At 48.9% G+C, this 19,596-nt stretch overlaps 3 protein-coding genes across 7 annotated transcripts in view; 1 reads left to right on the top strand and 2 right to left on the bottom strand.

The window, feature by feature from the left end:
• The window catches only part of LOC135393968 (uncharacterized), a 256,551-nt gene that overhangs the window by 32,518 nt on the left and 204,437 nt on the right, over nt 1–19,596 (top strand). The window lies entirely within an intron of this gene.
• On the bottom strand, nt 10,490–11,840 carry LOC135395194 (uncharacterized). Its single transcript, XM_064626434.1, has 2 exons — nt 11,756–11,840; nt 10,490–11,682 (listed from the first exon to the last, which is right to left on the bottom strand). The coding sequence occupies exons 1-2, from the start codon at nt 11,838–11,840 to the stop codon at nt 10,490–10,492; spliced, it is 1,278 nt and encodes a 425-aa protein (XP_064482504.1).
• On the bottom strand, nt 11,966–15,811 carry LOC135395193 (uncharacterized). The gene has a single exon (XM_064626433.1). The coding sequence runs from the start codon at nt 15,809–15,811 to the stop codon at nt 11,966–11,968; it is 3,846 nt and encodes a 1,281-aa protein (XP_064482503.1).

The raw sequence follows: 19,596 nt of genomic DNA, 5'->3' as shown, positions 1-19,596 counted from the left end.
TGTTATATTTTGTATTGGTGGCTTCCGAGTCAATGCGTATTGCGCGTAGAGCCCGTCAGTCTGTGTCGAAGCAACTACGATGATTAAATGTTGGAATCTTCAATGTGTAAGCAAGACATGGACACCCCTAAGGTAGAGAAAATACTATGTATGCCTATACAAAGCGACTTGGTGTGGCGACTTTCACATGAAAAGTAACGTAACATACAAGGAACGCACCGCTCATGCATTCTCTCCTTTCTCCCACATCATCATCATCCATTCATCTATGTTGTTGTTGTCCTTTCTGAAAGTGTTCACATTGATTCTTCGCCTCGCAATTGACCGCAAAACAAAACACCTCGCGTGACAACCTCAGAACGCAACTCATTTTAGCCCCATTCAATGCATTTTTTTTCTCTCTCTCTCTTACTTCCTGACAACGTTACTTTCCACACGTCTCACTCTTCTTCTCGTTACCCTCCTCGCAGAGTGCCATCACAATCGCAGTCCTATTTGGAGCGGCACCGCAGTTCTCCTCGTGACCACTGTAATCAAGGAAATCATTTAGGCAGCTGCATACACACACACACTAGATGGCGCAATCGTTTTGACCGACCTCATCAACCTCATTTCCGCACAGTCCGCTTCAACGTCAGAGATCGATTTATTCATGAACATTCACGCAGCCAGCATTCGAGATGCGCGAACTCATCTGCATATCCTCTCTCTCTCTCTCTCTCACGTGGCGTGGGTCCGCGCTGTGCACGCGGTAAATATATCCGGTACGGCACGCGCGCGGTGTGTTATGCCAATAAAAATGCAGAACTCCGCGATTCTTTCATGTGGTAAGGTCAGTACGGAGGGCTCGGGTGGTTTGAGAGGTTTTTACCTGCGCGTCTTTCTATTTGGTGTATACTATTTTGTTTTCTTTCTTTCTTTTCTGATCACTTGGTCACACGCGTTTACCGCAAATCGAGTGACTTGGAATACTGCGTAAGTGCTGTCGAGTGTAATGTGTAGCGTATGTTTTTTTAATTATTACGTGATATATATTGCCGAAAATACACCAGCGTCTAAAAGTGTACCATTTCCGACTGTGAACCATTCAATCCGTAGCCGTTTTCAATTACAACTGCAATAGACTATACATGGGAGAAACATCGATTGAATTAGTTTGGTTTTCTGAAGCCGGTACTTGTTAATACATGGTAGTGACAGTTTCCTTTTTCTTCACATCTATCATTTAGGCTTAAACGACGAATTAGTCGTCTTTATTCTTTACTGTCCCTGCTGTGTGTGTGAGACTATTATCACTGATGGTGATTACTGGTTAGTATAATTAGCTTGATAGTTTTATTAGCTCACGCAATTAACAACACAATAAACTGTATCTCCACAAATTAGTATTTGGTCTCTGCATTAACATTTACCTAATCTCATGAGCCTATAGTAGCATTCATACAGACTGATTCTTTTTGAAGCACTCACGGTGAACTGAATGAACGAATTGAAGTAAAACTCTATTTTCCCTTCTCCGCTGGACTCTATTATTAAGTGACAGGAATTCGAAAATGCCAAGAAAGGCCCATTGAGTGAAAGGAATGAATAAACTGACTAAAAATGTAATCCTGCGCCCGGGAACAAAAAGGAAGCACACCAGGGCAGTCCGGCCATGACCTCTTCCGAATTATTAAACATATACGCGAAGTAATATATATATAAAAAAAAGTATAAACGTCGGACTAAAATCCCCCCCCCCCCCCCACGTCCCCTGTCATATCCCTCTCACTCCGCATGCACGACTTAACTCTTTAATTCCTTCGTCTTTCGTTCTGTAACCCGTCTTGCTTAACCCTACTCGCATATTCCGACAAACGTTTTCAGCTACGCACACACATCCGAACGCGTTACATCTCACAGAGCGCGGGTATATTAAAGCCTTCTGGCGATATTAAGCTGTAGGACGACGAGAAGGGAAATATGGGCCTAGATGGAAGAGAAACGTTAGGAATAGCGGACGTATTCCTTCTTCTCGGTATTAAGGGAAAATCTGCAAGACGAGCACAGCGTATCCTGCTCTTTTCATGGGGATTTTAGGTGCCGTTCCTTTTGTCCGCTGCAAAATGCTGAGACCAGAGAAGCTACGAGAACAAAAGAAAACGTCGAATAAGAGTTCTTTATAATCCGTCTTGAAAAATTTAAGGCCGTTCGTATTTGGCTGCGCTCTGCTAATCTCCGAGTTGGGTATAAAAATGTGCGAATACAGGAGAGAATATATGTTTCAACCATCAACTATGCGTGTTTGTCTTTGTTCATATGTGTGTGTGTACGTAAGGTGGAAAATTGAGTTATTTCTGTGTTTTAGGAATCAGAAGTAGAATATATGATGAATGTGAAGTAGGAGTCGCGTATAAGGTCATGGCGGAGGCGATGTACACAGACTGTACCTGGAGTTTTTTATTTAGCGAATCCATAGGGAACTTCAAATGTTTTATGCTATACATGCTATAGGTAGGTCAGTGGTAAGTGATGCTAGCATGTTTTTTAAATTGTGACACAAGCGTAAGTGCATTCGATCATGCAAAGCCTGAGTTCTGAAAGATAACCTTGAGAGTCGAGTTGATTAGCAAAAAATGGAGAAATAGGCACTCATTACGAGAGCCGGTTACTCCAGATCACTTAGGAAAACACAAATGGCTATCTACTTTAAAACCAATGAGTGACAAAGACTCTCAGTCACTCACTCACACACGCTGTCCACACACGCTGTCCAAACACGCTGTCCAAACACGCTGTCCACACACGCTGTCCACACACGCTGTCCACACACACTGTCAGTCACACTGTGTCCACCAACTTTGAGTCTGCGCAAAATCGCACAAACGGTTGCATGGCGTGAAACTGATGGTCGGGTGTCCAAGGGCCCAGAACCTTAACGACATCAAATGGTCTGCCATCTAGCCGAGCTAAGGAAGCTTGTAGAGATTGTCTGTGCTGCTGATACCGTGGACAGGATAATAAGATATGTTCATTGTCCTCAACAATCCCACAGGTGCCACAGTTGGGTGAATCCGCCTTTCCAAGCTTGTTAAGAAGACGCCGGCTGTAGGGCGTCGGCCTTGTTTGAAGAGCATCATTGTTTTTGTTATGCAAAAGACGACAATTTATCAAGCAGAAGATGCGACATGATGCCACAAAATCACAAACACACCGTATTCCACACTCTCAGAACAAAGGGTGGAGTAGTTACACCTTTTAGGAGGTAATAGTCGTCGCATGTGTTATTCCTAAAAGGTTGCAAACTTCTACCTTCTACCTGCGAATGATAGGGTTACCGCTTCTGACTCGGCGAGCGAGGGGGGCGTACGCCTTTTTGTAGGAATTTGGGTATATGATAGTTGATTGTACCACCCTTTTACACCCTTTATCAGACGCTATATTGACCTATAGGTGGTAAGTATAGAAGTTACCACCTTTTCACACCCTTTTTTCTTAGAGTGCACTTCCTCCTATCAGCATACGTTCTTAAGCCAATCTACATATCACTTTCCTTAAATATCCTGCTGTGCCTGTCACTTCCACACCTACTATAGGAAACATGCGCGCTGGGTATCCACGCTTCCTATGCACTTCGTTATCTTACCGACCATGGAACCCTTTTTACAACCGTCGACCTAATAAATTTCATTCTCTCTCTTTTTCTTTTTCTTCTTCGATATTCTCAGGCCTATACCGACCTCTTCCCTGATGCTTCATTTTCTTTTGCAGCACTTGATGTCTTTACAGACACCAAGAAAATTACACACATACTAAAGCGCAAGCTCTTTAATTTTCTCTACGTGCATTTTACGGCGCTCATTCGCCTGTTCACCAAATAGCGCATGTCTTTCGCACCTGTTCAGAACCCTTTCAAGCACATTCTTCCTAAGAGAAAGGATGCAAAAGAAAGTTACGCAGAAGATAAGGAAAGATAACAACGAAACACTTCGATAGCCGGTCTTCTTTATAGTGCCGTACTTATGGTCCTAAAGGCGCTTCCCTCCCTTTATTTTACCTTGATTTTTTTGGGTGCTTCCTTTCGTGCGGTTCCTGCAGCACTTCCGAGGAGCAGCCTGTGTTCTATGACCATCCTTGTAGCCCTTTGCGTAAAGGCCCAATCTTTTACGGCGTTGGCCTGTGTTCCATAAATTGCGCTGTGTCGTGCGAAGGGGCTTGTGCAACACTCTCTCCAGCAGGTACCTTTTTTTTTCCCCCTTTCCTTCGATGAAGTAGCCTCGCCCTCCGCGCGTGAGTGGGTGCTTCACCGTGAGGAACATCATTAGTGAGAGGTCAGGAAAGGTACGGAGATGCGTAATGATGAAGGGAAATAGGGGACGTAGTGTCATGTATCGCGAGTGCTGGGTGGTTCTTTTTGTAAAAAGAAGTCTATCATTACCTTTTGCTGCTGCGGGTCGACGTTTCTGGCAGTATACCATTAAGCTATTGTTACTGCTACAGTAATATTACGGTCCCACACTTCACATCAAATTCATTTACCTGAAATACATTTGTAGACTGTTGCTCTCTTGAAGCATCTCCTTCACTCTTATTATTATCACTGAAAATGCACTCAGGGGCTGGGCAACAACTAGCAATTACCCTAAGTGGTAAAGTATTGTTGATATGTGATTCTGATTTATTATTAATGTTATCGTTATGAAGCGGAAATAATCACGGGTGTTCGGCTTGCTCTCCATCAAAATACTGCGCGACATTCACTTCTATCTTTCCTCAGTTTCGTAGTGGGACACATTATTTTAAGTTACTAGCCACCTGCTTTTACCTAATCATCCTGGAGTAGCATGGTCCCACGGCAAGTGGGGCGTACACTTAATCTTCTGGTTTCTTATTCAACGTCATCATCATCCCCACCACTATCATCATGGAATAAAGTGCTTCCTTCCAAAGTGTTCAACATTTTACTTTGCAGTCAATATGCGATGCACAAAAATTCTGCATACCTACGGTACAGAGTGCTTGCTTACAAGGGGGGGGGGGGAAGAAAATGTCAGTCAGGCTAATGCCAACTTGCTATTCCAAAAAAGAAAGAAACTGAAAATAAACAAAAAGGAAAGAAAGGAAAGGAAAAGAGCAAGAAAAACAGTTAGTGCAGTAGTACGGGCGCGACATGGCCCAGTCACAGGGCAGACGCAAGGCCCGGGTCTTTCAGGAAGCGGAGCAGTGCTGTGGTGACGGCCCACTGAGTAGTCCGAGGGACAAGACCAAGGAGGGTGGCCGTGGACATTGTGTTGCAACCCAGCTGCATTAGACGCAGCATTGCTGCATCGCTTACAAGCCTTTCGCCGGTGCTGCTGTCTTTACTCGAAACACAGTTTCACTTTAATTTAAGTACAATCTGCACGCACCCAGCTGGAGCTGGGAACAAAGGCAGGAAACGAGGAGGGCTTCACTATGCACGTAGAGATGTTGCTCCGCTTGTGCCGACGGATCTTCGAGACCAAGGGGATAACGATGACGGTGAGCAGCCAGACAGTTTCTTTGAGCCGTAAAACCTCCACTGGACTCTCGTGGGCCTTTGCCGATACCATTCGGGTTTCCGCCGCATGTGGAACTTCAAGCCGGATACACAGGCTTCTGGCCAACAGGGCACGGAGTCGCTGCTCAGACGTTCGTGAAATCCCATGTAACACCGGTAAACTGGACAGGAGGGTTCCACGGATCAATGCAGAATGCATGACTAGAAGAGTCTTCTGGTCAATCCCCATGTACCGCCAGCAAAGTACCGGAGGACGTTTAGCCAGCGCTACGCCTTCGTCTCTAGATATCTGGTCCAGTTCAAGGTGACCTCCAGAAATTTATGACGCCTGACTTGGCGTAAGGTGATATTGCCAATTGGCAGTGGGAAAGTGCACATACGCTTCCGAGTGAATGGGAGCACTAGAGACTTTCCAGCCAGAGATTTTTTTTCAGATTTCGGAGATTTCAGCCAGAGAAACATTTTACAGAATTATGGCTTGGCCATCATTCAAGAAGTAGCTGCTGGTCTCATCCAACGACTGTTGGAGGCACTGCTGAATCTCGGGCCGGGATTTCGCAGTCGTCCATACGCATACATTATCAGCGTAGATGGAGATCTCCACCTTGCGATGAACACAATGCCCGCCATAACCAGCTTGAATAGGTTTGGACTTAAAACGCTTCCTTGCGGAACACCCTGGTTAAAGTGCTACTACGATCTAAATCTCGCGTCTTCAGAATCCTATCAAAGTTATGTTACTGAAATCTCCCTGTCTCACTTTACACTCCTGCAAAATATTTTTGCTCTACGTGACGCGAAAGCTAGAAAAACAATGATTTTTAATTTTGGGAACTGCGACGTCATGCTGGGCTCTAACGTAGCGCCCGGCTCTCATCTGGCAACGTTGTTGCCCTTGGCGTCTTCCGGGGGGCTCACTTTTTGCACTCCGTTAGCGGAGCCCCACGTGCCATATCATCCGATCGCTCCGACCTTCGAGAAAACACAGAGGAGGGAGAAGACATCTCTCCCATTTTCCCCTCGTTCGATCAGCCTCACATAACTTCTCCACCACGTGACCTTCCCCGAACGCCGGCGTCGTTGCTAGCAGACGAGTGCCCTCTCCAGAACATGACATCAGTACAATCTGTGGGCTTATAATTACGTCACTCGCTCGTCGCATCATCGAAACTTGCGGAGGCTCAGCAGATCTTCAAAAATCGACAGAAATGTACAGCGCTCGTAAACAGGATTGAAATTTCGCGTATAGAATCCTTGAGGCGTCTTCTTTTCATGGACTAAATAAAATAAACTCTGCTTTCTGAGTCCGGAGTGGCACTTTAAGCATGGTTTTGTGTGTGCCGCCATCCTGAGTGCGGACAAAGATCTGTCTGTGGCGTAGGAAATCAACCAACCATATAAATGCTCTGCGGGTTACCGCTGCACAAAGCAAGCACATAGACATGGCTGACCTTATCTTACGCTCGTTTAACATCAAGCAACACAGCTTCGGTTATCTGCTTGCAGCTTTTTGCTTTTTCAACGGCATTTACTCCCCGGCACTGCAAATGCTCCCTAAGCTTCCCAAAACCTTCAACTGATCCCCCGAAGGACTAAAATTACCCCTTTTTTCCTCTAATATTTCAGACCGGAACATCACTTTTTGTTTCGATCATGTTTTGTTTCCGTTTCTGACTCTGTTTCGGTCACTCTTGTTTTCCTCTTGTCCTCTAGTTTACGAAATTGGCTGAGCATGACGAGATTCTCTTAACAGGATCACGCAGAAGTGTTTTCTGTAGAACCACCATAACAACAAAGTGCACTGGAGCTGTTACGTTCAAATATAGCTGTATTTCAGCTGAATCTTTAATGTACTTCTTGTATAGACTCGTCTGAGGACTTGTATGTGAGCTATTTACCCACAGTCTTCTCTAACCAAAAGGAAACTAAAGGGATCCTGCGGGTTCGGCCTCAGAGAAAAAAGTTGCAAACCTGCCATTACGGTTTCAAGTAACTACATATAGAAGCAATAGGATCAGGGCTCGTATTTCCATATCTACCTGAAGCATATGTCTTGAGGGAACATTACAGAACCGCACTACACAACTACCCAACCACCTGTTCTTTTCTCTTTCAGTACACTCTTAAAAATGAACTTCACCGCATAGCACGCTCCTAGCCAACCATTATCTCGAATGATATCGTTATCTGCCCTGATTTGTTGAAAACAGGGGGCGTACGCCTTTTCTGTGACAATTATGAACAGCATAAGTGTCACAGAAATGGCGTACGCCCCCCGTTTTCCACGAATCAGGGCAGATAACGATATCACTCGAGATAATGGTTGGCTAGGAGCGTGCTATGCGGTGAAGTTCATTTTTAAGAGTGTAGGGCAGTATGAATTTTCGTCTGAGTTCCAGTAACAGGGTTCCGGTACAGCAGAGCAACGATTTCCAATTACCCAGCCGTCTAGACGTCGAGCTCTCTCTTTTCTTCTCGACGGTGACTTCTATTAAGAGTCAGCGTAACACGAGACTGTATGCAACGCGGCCCGGTCAAAAAATTTTGTTTAATGTGAGACTTTTGAAATTGAGAAGCAATATAGCCTGAGAGAAATGCTCGAACAGCTGAATTTCAGTAATGTTTTCGTATAGCAGACATGACGAAATAGACGTCCTCTGAGCTATGTGCAATTAGTGCCACTGGATTACATTTACGAGGTGGAGACGTATGCAGCAGTCATTAGGCATTTTCATCACGTTGCTAGCCATCATTCCGAATGACGTTACCCTCTCCCCTGCTTTGTTCAGAACGGGAGGCGTACGCCCTTTTGCGTCACTAATGCAGTTATGTTAATTGGAGAGTGTTAGTATACCGTTGATAACGGCGCCGTTCTGTTCGTTAGTGTCACAAAAAAGGCGTACGCCCCCTGTTTTGTACAAATCAGGGCAGATAACGATATGCTTCGAGTTGATGGTTGGCTAGGAGCGTGCTATGCGGTGAAGTTCATTTCTAAGAGTGTACCAGAAACAATGGAGCATGCGTAGCTCTGAGCCTTTATCGATCGATCGATCGATTGATTGAGATATAAAAAATATGGAGATGTGAGACCCGACGAAGTCGGGCCAGGCTACTGCAGCACTCGTAACTAGAAAAGAAGATAGAAAAACCCACCTCAAGACCAAGATGACCAAGAGGCATTAACAAAAAAGAGAACAAAAACCACACACAGAATAAAACAAAACAACACAAAACAACCAGGGCCAACTCGGGTGCCGTAGATACGGCACTTCGGAAGCCATTGTAGCGGCACCGCTACCGTCATCAGCTCATCGTCACCTGCCCAGATCATCTCGTGCCGCGACCGTTCCTCTGGCCAAACAATAAAGCAGTCCAGACGTAGCCTCTGGCCGGAACGGACCTAACTTGCTGTCTCGTCACCATGCTATCGACGGGCTACAACACTACCTGTTTGTCACACAATGGCGTAGGCTCCACGCTTCCCACAAATCTTGGCACGCTGAAGCCCAATCAATGAACAGAATGATGCCGTTATCAGTCCTGATTTGTGCAAAGCGCGGGGCACACGCCTTTTTGTTCTTCAAGTGTTCTGTAAAAGACTTTTACTGAGCTCATTTCACATCATACTTTTAGATCTGTCACGTGGTGTTACACATACGCTTCCCAGCGGTGAAACACCCCATGCTATAGTCATCATTTAGATGTTGTTGTCGTTTTTTTTTTGTGACAAGTGACGTGACTGTTTAAGTGTCACAAAGAGGCGGAAGCCTATCGTTTTCAACAAACCAGGGAAGAGGACGCTGCCGTTCGGGATGACGGCATGGTGTCTGGGAGCCACCGGTCAGGACCACCAACATCACCTTTGTTTTATGAGTCATGAAATATTTGGAACATATTTTTGAGTTTGAGTTTGATCACAGAAAAAAAGGGAAGATATTGAATTCGTCACCTGATGAATTCTGCTACTCCCACAAAGATCCCCTTAATGAAAAGGTAAAGATAAATGAAAGATAAAGAAAAATGAAAAGATAGCAATAGAAAACCCCTCCCGGTCACCGGACTGTACGTGCACATGCGTAGTTACATGCCCTAGAAGCAAAATGAAGTGCGAAAAACTATACAGGAACGGGGAACTCGACGACGCATGCCTACACTCTTAGAGATGAACTTCACCACATAGCACTCTCCTAGCCAACCATTATCTCGAGTGATATCGTTATCTGCCCTGATTCGTTGAAATCGGGATGCGTACGGTTTTTCTGTGACAATTATGAACCGCATAAGTGTCACAAAAAAGGCGTTCTCCTCCCCTTTCCAACAAATCAGGGCAGATAACGAAATCATTCGAGATGGTGGTTGGCTAGGAGCGTGCTATGTGGTGAAGTTAATTTCTAAGTTCCGGCCGACACTGACAGGCACGTGGTCGTCAAACAGCTAGTTGAGGTGCGTCATCCTGGCATACAGGACGTCATGCAGAATCACCGACCCTCTCTTCCGACGAAAGATCTTCCCCGTGGTATGCAGACAATGCTACATCGATTACGCACGGGATCTGCGTTCACGAGCTCGCAACTGTTCAAGATCGGCTCCAGGGAGGACTCCAGCTGCGGACACTGTAATCATCCGGAGACTATCGCGCATATCCTTACAGAATGCCGTGCATACCATACTATGCGGGAAACTCATCTTCCCCACGCCATGGCCTGGCATACTGACGGACGTCCTCTTCCCCGAAGGTTCTTGTGCGGAACGACTTTCAAAAACTCGCGGCCTCGTGCGCTTTCTTCAAGAAACGAGCCTAGCGGAAAGACCACTCTAGTGCACTATTACGTAATGAGTCAGACCGACCGAAGCTCCAGGTGACCAACACCAACAAGCTTTAATTCACAAGTCCCCGAATCCCAACCCGAGCCAGGAGCCGCGCGCTAATCGCAATCGCATGCACCTAGTCGCCCATCGTCCTCCTTTAAGTTATGCAACATCATCCCGCGCCGGGACTTGGGGCGCGTCAACTTCGAGGCGACAAAGCCTTTGGACGGGTCGGACGATTGATGACCCATTGGCCAGGCGCAGCGAGCACGCCCGTACGACGCCGTCTCGCCCTCGTATGACGCTTGACACGCGAGCCAACTTCCAAAACGATGGACGGAGATGGTCTTCTTGCACTTGCACGACGTCGCCTTCCCTCAGTTGCGTCTCGGACACTGCTGGTGAGGAGGTTGCGTGCGCTGACCGCAGCTGAAGGAGGTATTCGCGCGTCCAGCGCTTCCAGAACTGCTTCCTTGCCTGATGAATGACACGAAAACTGAGCCGCAGGTCGTTCTGGCGTGATGCATCGGCAGCGAATTCATCAGGCAAAGCCACTGCTCGTTTCCCTAACAGAAAGTGGGATGGGGTAAGTGGCTCAAGCTCCCCGGGATCAGCTCCAATATGCGTGAGTGGGCGGGAGTTGACGATGGCTTCTACTTCACAGAGTGTCGTAGTTAACTGCTCAAAGGTGAGGCGCTTTCTCCCAAGGCAGCGTCTTAGGGCTTCCTTTACAGTTCGTATGAGCCGTTCCCACCAGCCTCCCCACCAAGGAGCTCGCTCAACAATGAACCGCCAGGCGATGCGATGCTGGGTGGCAAAGTCTAGTACATCTCTTGCGCTAACCAGGGAGAGGAGGGACGAGCATTTGCGAAAGGTGCGAGCGTTGTCGGAAAAGATGAGGGAGGGTACCCCACGCCTAGAGATGAACCGTCGGAAGGCAAGCAGGAAATCGGGCACGCTCATAGAGGACACAAGTTCGAGGTGGACGGCCCTTGTGACACCGCACGTGAAAAGGGCTACGTACGTCTTGGGAGAAGCCGACCTTGAGATATAGAGCGGTCCCGCGAAATCTACGCCGACAACTGTGAACGGATTTGCCGGCGTTATACGCTCCCGAGGTAGAGGTGACACTGGGGCTGTCTCAAGGTGCGCCCTTAGTCTGCGGCAGGTCAAGCATGAGCGAAGGACACGCCTTGTGGTTTGCCGTCCGCGGACAACCCAAAATGTGCTTCGGACCTCGGCGATGGTGTCTTGCACGCCGGCGTGTAGCAAGCGCTGGTGGGCGTCGAGTATGATGAGCTCCGTGAATCGATGCTTAGGCGGTAGGAGGATGGGATGCTTGATCTGGTACGAATCTTGAAGTTGGTGAAGACGACCACCGACGCGCAGTATTCCGGAGGCGTCGAGAAATGGCTGGAAAACACGTACCGACGAAGATGTCGCAGCAACGCTGCCGTGTCTGAGCGCCAAGATGTCGTCCCGAAAGGCTTCGGTTTGGACATGTGAGACCCATATGGTTTCGGCGTGTCGAAGCTCTTCGGACGTAAGTGGACCCGTTGTACACGGTTGGCGGGGCCTACTGTTGCGGACGAACCTAGCGCACCAAGCCGTAACTCGGAGAAGTCGAGAGAGGGTGCTTTAAGCTGAGAGGTCCATCCAGTTCTGCGTGGCCGACACTGGATGAACGACCACTTCGGTATCGGGAGCTTCCGGTGCAGCGCTCACCGTCGTGCAGGTGTCGTTGCCATTTGGGTCTGGAATTGTAGGAGGGCCGATATCGCCTGCGGACAGCCAGGGAGGACCACTCCACCACAGCGGGCTGTTCCGTAGGCACCTGGCGGAGATGCCGCGGGTCACTAGGTCTGCGGGGTTGTCGCGTCCGTTGCAGTGCCGCCATTGTTCCGGTCGTGAAGACGATAAGATTTTTGCCACCATCGACTTGACAAAGGAGGGGCGAGTGTTCGTGTCGCACTGAATCCATTGGAGCGCGATGCTTGAATCCGTCCAGAGGTGAACGGGGGCAACCTTTAAGGCTTCTACCGTCGAGATATGGCGATAAAGACGCGTGGACAGCAGGCATGCCAGCAGTTCGAGACGCGGCAACGAGAGTTCTTTCAATGGAGCTAGGCGGGCTCTCGCTAAAAGCAACCGCGTAGAAGTCGTGCCGTTATTGGGGCGGCTGCGAACGTATACTGTTGTGCCGTAGGCCTTGGGACTAGCGTCGGCGAAGCAATGCACATCAAGCAGGGCCTTGCTCTCCGGAAAGACGCTACGCGACAGGTGCAACGCATCGATGCCTGACAGTTCAGCCTTCCATTTCTCCCAGACCACAAGATCTTCCGTTGCAAACTCAGCGTCCCATGGCAACGACTTGCGCCATAAATTTTGAAACAGGAGCTTGGCGGTTACGATGAAGGGTGCGAGATAGCCGAGCGGGTCATAGATGAGGGAGAATGTCTTGAGCACCGTACGTTTCGTAGGAGGATGGGACGCAGACAACGTGAGTGCTCGTTTGACCGAAAAGGTGAGACTATCTGTGTCCCGGTCCCACAACAAGCCCAGCACCTTGATTGTTGCGTTGCCATCGGATGCGTTGTCGTAGGAAACCTCGTCCGACAGAAACCGCTCGCGAAGTGCGGATGAATTTGAAGTCCATTTCCGTATATCCATACCGGCTTCCTGGAGTATGTCAATGGTGTCGCCATACACTTGAAGGGCGTCGGGTTCTGACGTGCATCCCACAACCAAATCGTCGACGTAGAACCCTGTACAAAGCCGTGGAACAGTCATCGGGTATCGAGAGGCCACGGAAGCGAGATGATGCTGTAACGTTGCCGCCAGCAAGAAAGGGCTGGATGTGGCGCCGAAGGGGACCCTGGTCATGCGCCACTCCTCAATCTGCGGGCTCTCATGGGCGGCGACGTCCTGCACCCATAGGAAGCGGAGGAGATCTCTATCATCTGTTCGAATACTGATTTGTAGATACGCCTTTCTTATATCTGCCGTGAGGACGACGGTGCTGCAGCGAAACACTAGTAATAGATGTATGAGGTCGGCGTTCAGCTTGGGTCCTTTCATGAGGAGACTGTTTAGAGACGGTTGGCCGGGGCAGTGAGACGAGGCATCGAAGACGACGCGGAGCTTCGTCGTTACGGCGTCTTTCCGGATCACGGCGTGATGGGGCATGTAGTACACGTTGTCGGTTTGGTTCGAAACATCAGCAACCCGTTCGGCATGACCCTCGTCAAAGTATTCCCGAATGACGGAATCGTAATTGTGAAGTAGCTGCGGGGAAGTACGAAAACGCCGCAACTGCGCGACCAGCCGCTGCGCGGCCGTTACCCGGTTGTTTGCTTCGGCTGGAAGTCCAGAGCCCTTAACCATAAGTGGAACCACATAGCGGCCATTACGCTTTTCTACTTGACTTGAGAAGCAAAGTGAGGCGACGGAGTCGTCGTCGCCGGCAACGTGGTCGGCAATACCGAGGGCGTCCAGACGCCACATCTCTGACGGGTCAATACTCTCGAAGTGATCCTGATCTTCGTGTGCGAGGAAGAAGACTGACACCAACGATGATATCGTCCCACGGACGGGACCACCGACGTTCTGTACAATCCATCCGAAGATGGTTTCAACGGCTATGAGGTCGGTAGCGAGGCGTTCGACATTACCGGTGACTACCTTCCAATAGTAGTCTGCTCCCACCAACACTCCAATCTCTGCGGTGTGACATGTGTCAGCGAACGGCAAGCCGCGCTCTTGCATCACCCTGATTGTCTTGATGCCCAATGGAGGAACAACGACGTGGCAAAGGTCGTCGACGCCAAGAGCCGTTAAGTCGGCAACGGAGTCGCTTTCGAAGAGGGATTCGAGGCGCACCGTGACCTGCTCGCAGCGGTAATGCTTGGGATGCGTCGCCGCAAATGAGAATACAGACAAACTCTCTTCACCCTCGACCTCGCACCTCAGCTGCTGCAAAAGGTCACGTCGAATGAACGTCTGCTGGCTTCCGGTGTCGAGGAGGATGCGAATTTGCCTTCTGCCCGCCGGGCCAGACGCCCACACTGTAGCAGTTTGCAGCCGAGCAATTCCCCCAGTATTCTGCAGACTTGAGGCTAGTGATGTCGTAGTTCGGCTGAGGGGTTGCGGAGTCGAATTCTGCCTCCCCGATTGAGAAACGGGTGTCTCGCTGGTGCGCTGCGGGGCATCACGCCTCTGGATGTCGCACAGTACAGAAAGGTGCCGGCCGTGGCAAGTGGCGCAGGACAACAGCGCTGCCGTTCTGCACAGTCTTGAAGGATGACCAGGTTTCCCACATCGAAAACATCTGCCTGTTCGAGATATACGTAGCTTCTTGTCGGCGGGGGACAAATAGACTGTACAGGACTGAAGCGGGTGATCGGTGGACCCACACAATGGGCACGAGTCAGACGGTGGCCGAGAACTCGGACGTAGCTGATGATCCATTAGCCCCGGAGAACGCCCGCTCGTCGCTGCTAGGGCTGAGGCAGTCGCCGGGCTAGGGAGAATGCTTGGACTTCGGCTCGGACGCTGGGAGGCCTGACCGGTTGCACGAGTTAAGGCAACTTCTTCCCGCGTCTCGACTTGGACTTTGAGAAAGGAGATAAGAGCCTCGACGTTTTCCGTCGGCGTATCTACTGCGCCACCTCCTCCGCGGTCTCGACGTGAGGCATCGGTAGCATCGTCGCCGCCGCGTTCTCGACGTGAGGCATCGGTCGCATCTACCCTTCGTTGACGAAAGAGCACACAAAGGTCCTCGGGAAGGCACCGCGTGATGACGCGTTCAAGGATAACGGCGTAGTGCTCCTTGGGAACGTCCAACGCAGCCAACGCAGACGTGCGAAAGGAGACCTCGTCAAGTAGATGCCTTAACTGGGACACCTGTCCAGAACAAGTCACCGGACGAAGAGCTAGTAGCGCGTCGATGTGCTCGGACGTCAATAAACCTGGCCGGCCGTACCTGTGCTTGAGGGCCGCGATGGCGGTGGGGTAATTGTCCCCATTGATGCGTATGCCTTCGATAGTGCGCCTCGCGTCGTCGACTAGGTAGGACGCTAGATACTTGAACTTCTCGACAGCGGCTAGCGCCTGGTTGGAATGAATTGACACGTCGAAATGCTCCCAAAATTGTTGCCATTCCTGAAGTTTGCCGGAGAACTTTGGGATCTGGAGTTTCGGAAGTGCGACAGACTTCGAGGCATCAGAGCGCTGCTGGACAACGGGCGCCGAAGTCGGGATGTGTCGCAGCGACCGACGTGCTCGTGCGATGGCCTCTTCGAGGTTCTGTTCGTATTCCAATGCGCCGCTGAGTTCTGCGTCCAACTCGTCTTCTGGGGTTGCCTCCAAGATGGAGCGATCAAGGTCGTAGAGAGCTTGTCGTTTCGTGACGAGATATTCGAGGACAGCTTCGACGTCTTCGCCCGATGGATTGGGCTGAGCCAACAGGTCGGTCAGGCGAACCATGGTCCTTGTCAAGAAACCACGGGTTCCACCTCGGGTTCGTTTAAGGCGTTCCATGGCTGGCTGCTGGAGCTTTCGGAGTAATCTGGCTTCGATGTGGAGGGCGGGGGCTCCCGGGTTTCGGCACCAAATTGTATTACGTAATGAGTCAGACCGACCGAAGCTCCAGGTGACCAACACCAACAAGCTTTAATTCACAAGTCCCCGAATCCCAACCCGAGCCAGGAGCCGCGCGCTAATCGCAATCGCATGCACCTAGTCGCCCATCGTCCTCCTTTAAGTTATGCAACATGCACCTCTCACCTACAGTGTGCCTCCGTCCCATCAGTATCGGCCATCCTGCCTACACTCTTAAAAATGAACTTCACCGCATAGCACGCTCCTAGCCAACCATCATCTGAAATGATATCGCCATCTGCCCTGATTTGTTGAAAACGGGAGGCGTACGCCTTTTTTGTGACAATTATGAACAGCATAAGTGTCACAAAAAAGGCGTACGCCTCCCGCTTTCAACAAATCAGGGCAGGTAACGATATCATTCGCGATGGTGGTTGGCTAGGAGCGTGCTATGCGGTGAAGTTCATTTTTAAGAGTGTAGGCATCACTTTGAAGTCTTCAGCTCCCCTCTCCCACTTCCCTATTTTTTTTTTTTTTTTCTATGGTCGTGACGATGCCCACTTGAGTGCGGCCAACAACGGCAAGCTACCTCAACCCCCCCCCCCTCATTTTTAAGAGCGTACACTCTAAATACAGATGGTGGTGGTGGTGGGTGGTGATGGGGCTTGCCGTTGTCGGCCTCACGTATGTGGGCAACGTCACGACTGACGCCCTGGGGGGATGTGCGTCCTGGGCCGACTTCTAAATACAGAACTTCACCGCATAGCACGCTGTGCGCCAACCATTGCCACGAATGATAGGGTTACCGCTTGTAATTGGAAGACAGAGGGGGGGCGTACGCCTTTTTGTGGCAATTTCCATATGTCCAAATTGCCACAAAAAGGCGTACGCCCCCCCCTCCCCTCTCTCTCTTCGAATCAGAAGCGATAACCCTATCATTCGTGGCAATGGTTAGCACACAGCGTGCTATGCGGCGAAGTTCTGTTTTTAGAGTGTATACCGAAGCTTCTATTGTCCAAGCGGTCTAGAGCAGGGACACATTTTCGTTTCTACCACATGCACTTTGTTTTACGTATTCGTACTACCAACCTGCCAACACTACCAGCCTGCTCGAACAGTACTCTTAAACAGTACCCTTAAAGAGCTAGACTCCCGCCCGCTATCTCTCACAAAATTGCTTGGTCCCTGGCCACATCCAGCGCACCAACGCTCTGCCCTTAAGGCTCTCTCCACCTTTCGGGACGCCACAGGACTTCGATCCATATTGTTAAGGGGCTCATTATTTCATTCCCCGCATCATCACCACCAGCAGTGGGGCAGAGTATCACGCATGGCGATGAAAGTCCCCTGTCATCATCCCGTAATAAAGTTGTTGTTGTTCGTATTCGTAACAGCTGAGCCACTTTCGATGCGGTGCGCAAAACTTTTTTGAACTCGGCAATTATGAGTTTAACCAGACGAGAAGGTTTATGAAATCTCGTGCTCCTCCAGCCTTAATCCCACTCTGTCCGTGAAACATGTGCAACGCGGCTAGCTCATTTACGGACGGACTTCGCTTTAAATTACACGCTCCATGCTCTCGCATAACAGCAACGTTTCAAGCAAGAACAGAGTCTCAAATGTTCACTGGGAAAAGCGGAAATGAGAGAAACATTTTCAAAATTTAAAAAATTGTACCGTCCAAAAGTACCCCTGGTCACGGCATTGAAATTGATTTGTACAAGCAGAAGGGGGAACGGGAAGATAATTAGAAGACCCGACGGACGAGCGGCTTTTTTATATTTTTTTTACTCAGAGGATGTCATCTCGGAAATTAGTGCGCGTGGTAATTATGCCCAGGTGCAACCACGTGATGAGAGCTAACGAACTTCAGTGTCGCTCGAGTTGCACACACGCTCTAGCGCACCTGAAAGAGCGGCTGTTTAAGGCAGCAACAAGGTTAATACTTGAAACCAGCGCATGTAAAGCATATGAGAGATGCTAGCCCGTTCCCTAAGGTTTTTGAATAGCAACACACTCGGACCAGGATTTCACTGTAGAACTCGGCGAGGGTCAACCATATCACAGAATGGTATACCGTTCCCTTCCTGATTTGTGGTAAACTCGGGGCCAATACGCCCTTTTGTAACACATTACCATAACTGCATAAGTGACACAAAATAGGGGTACTCCTTCCATTTCCAACAAAACAGGGAAAATAACCATGTTATTAGGGATTATGGTTAACTACACCCTAAAAACTGAAGTTCACCGCATAGCACGCTCTGCGCCCAACCATTGCCATGAATGATGGGGCGATCGCTTCGATTCGAAGAGAAAGAGGTAGGCGTTCGCCTTTTTGTGTCAATTTGTGTGCATGATAATTGACACAAAAAGGCGTACGTCTCTCTCTGAAGTCTGAACAGCACGGTGGGCAATAAAGCGACAGCCGGCATAATTTTCACCCGCACAAAAAAAAAAAAAAAACGCTTCAGTTGCTCCTACAAAATACTGAGGAAAATATATATATATATATGAAGAAGAAAGGACGGTGTTATAATATAGTTATAGAAAAGCTGCACATGTATTCGCATCGTAGCACACTTGCCCCAGTCATCATCCCGTAATAAAGTTGTTGTTGTTGTAGCACACCTGAATTGTGCGACCAGCTACTGCAATTCCTACCCGTCCGGATAAAATTTTTCACACAGATACAATTTTTCGTTTCGGAGTTCGTTGCTACTGTATGCTACGTTCTTCCTTTTGGCACTATAAAGCGCGCGACTGCGACGCACGAAACACCGGCGACGGTAAGCCTCTGTCAACCGCCCCCTCACTGTCTTCGCCAAGGAAGAGCATTTTGTCTCTGAAGGAGAAACGTGGGCGGCGGGGGAGTTTCAGGTTTATTGTGCCCAGTGTTGCCACATCTACAGATTTGTATGGAAATATACGGATTATCGGCAACATCTACAAATCTACAGATTATTTATGAAATCTAAAGATTTTTTGACTTCATAATGAAACGTACATGAGCCTGCGCTACACAAAATATACGAACATAAAAAAAATTGTCGTTGTGTGTGTTCCTGTATGTTCCCATGCTCAGGCTTATTTCGTTATGGATTTTATGCACCAGCTAGCCTGCATTTACGCTGTTTTGCGAGATTTTTGGGCAATCGTTAAAAAAGCTGTGACGAGAGGTCCGACACACGATTCGCCACTCTCGGGTGAAAAACAAAACATTTTTAATTCATGATGGCTTCGTGGTGCGCGTGTTAAAAAAATGACTGTCACTATAACCTAATATTTTGTATCGCTCGTGGCACTGAAGTTGTTCAGACTTAATCACACGATGTAAATGTATTTTGCTGACTATTGGCCTATTTACTAACCGATATGGTTAGATAGCGCTTATGTCTTGATTTGTTTGATGATGAAGCTTGATTTTTCATTTATTCTTGCTGCATCCTCTGGAAGCAAATAGACTCCGCGCAGTCGCCGGCGCATTAACGACGTTCACGTGGCGGTCGTGTGCTATTTCCGAGCGATCTGCGTGTCGGAATGTTGCTCGCGTGGACCCTGCGTTTTGGACATATTTTCACAAGGAACTGTGCCAACATTTGTCTTAAAATGCCTGTGGAGAACCAGACAGGACAGTTGCCGTTAGGATTCGGACAAGAGCCACGTTCTAG

This window comes from Ornithodoros turicata, chromosome 5, assembly GCF_037126465.1.
Source record: "Ornithodoros turicata isolate Travis chromosome 5, ASM3712646v1, whole genome shotgun sequence".
Lineage (NCBI taxonomy): Eukaryota > Metazoa > Arthropoda > Arachnida > Ixodida > Argasidae > Ornithodoros > Ornithodoros turicata.
The sequence above is the reverse complement of the archived record's forward strand: the minus strand, read 5'-3'. Positions and strand labels throughout refer to the sequence as shown.

Coding starts and splice junctions, on each gene's coding strand:
- LOC135395193 (XM_064626433.1), bottom strand. CDS start 15,811: ATGGTTCGCCTGACCGACCTGTTGGCTCAGCCCAATCCATCGGGCGAA.
- LOC135395194 (XM_064626434.1), bottom strand. CDS start 11,840: ATGGGTCTCACATGTCCAAACCGAAGCCTTTCGGGACGACATCTTGGC. Junction 11,683..11,755: donor TTGCTGCGACATCTTCGTCG/GTACGTGTTTTC, acceptor ACCAACTTCAAG/ATTCGTACCAGATCAAGCAT.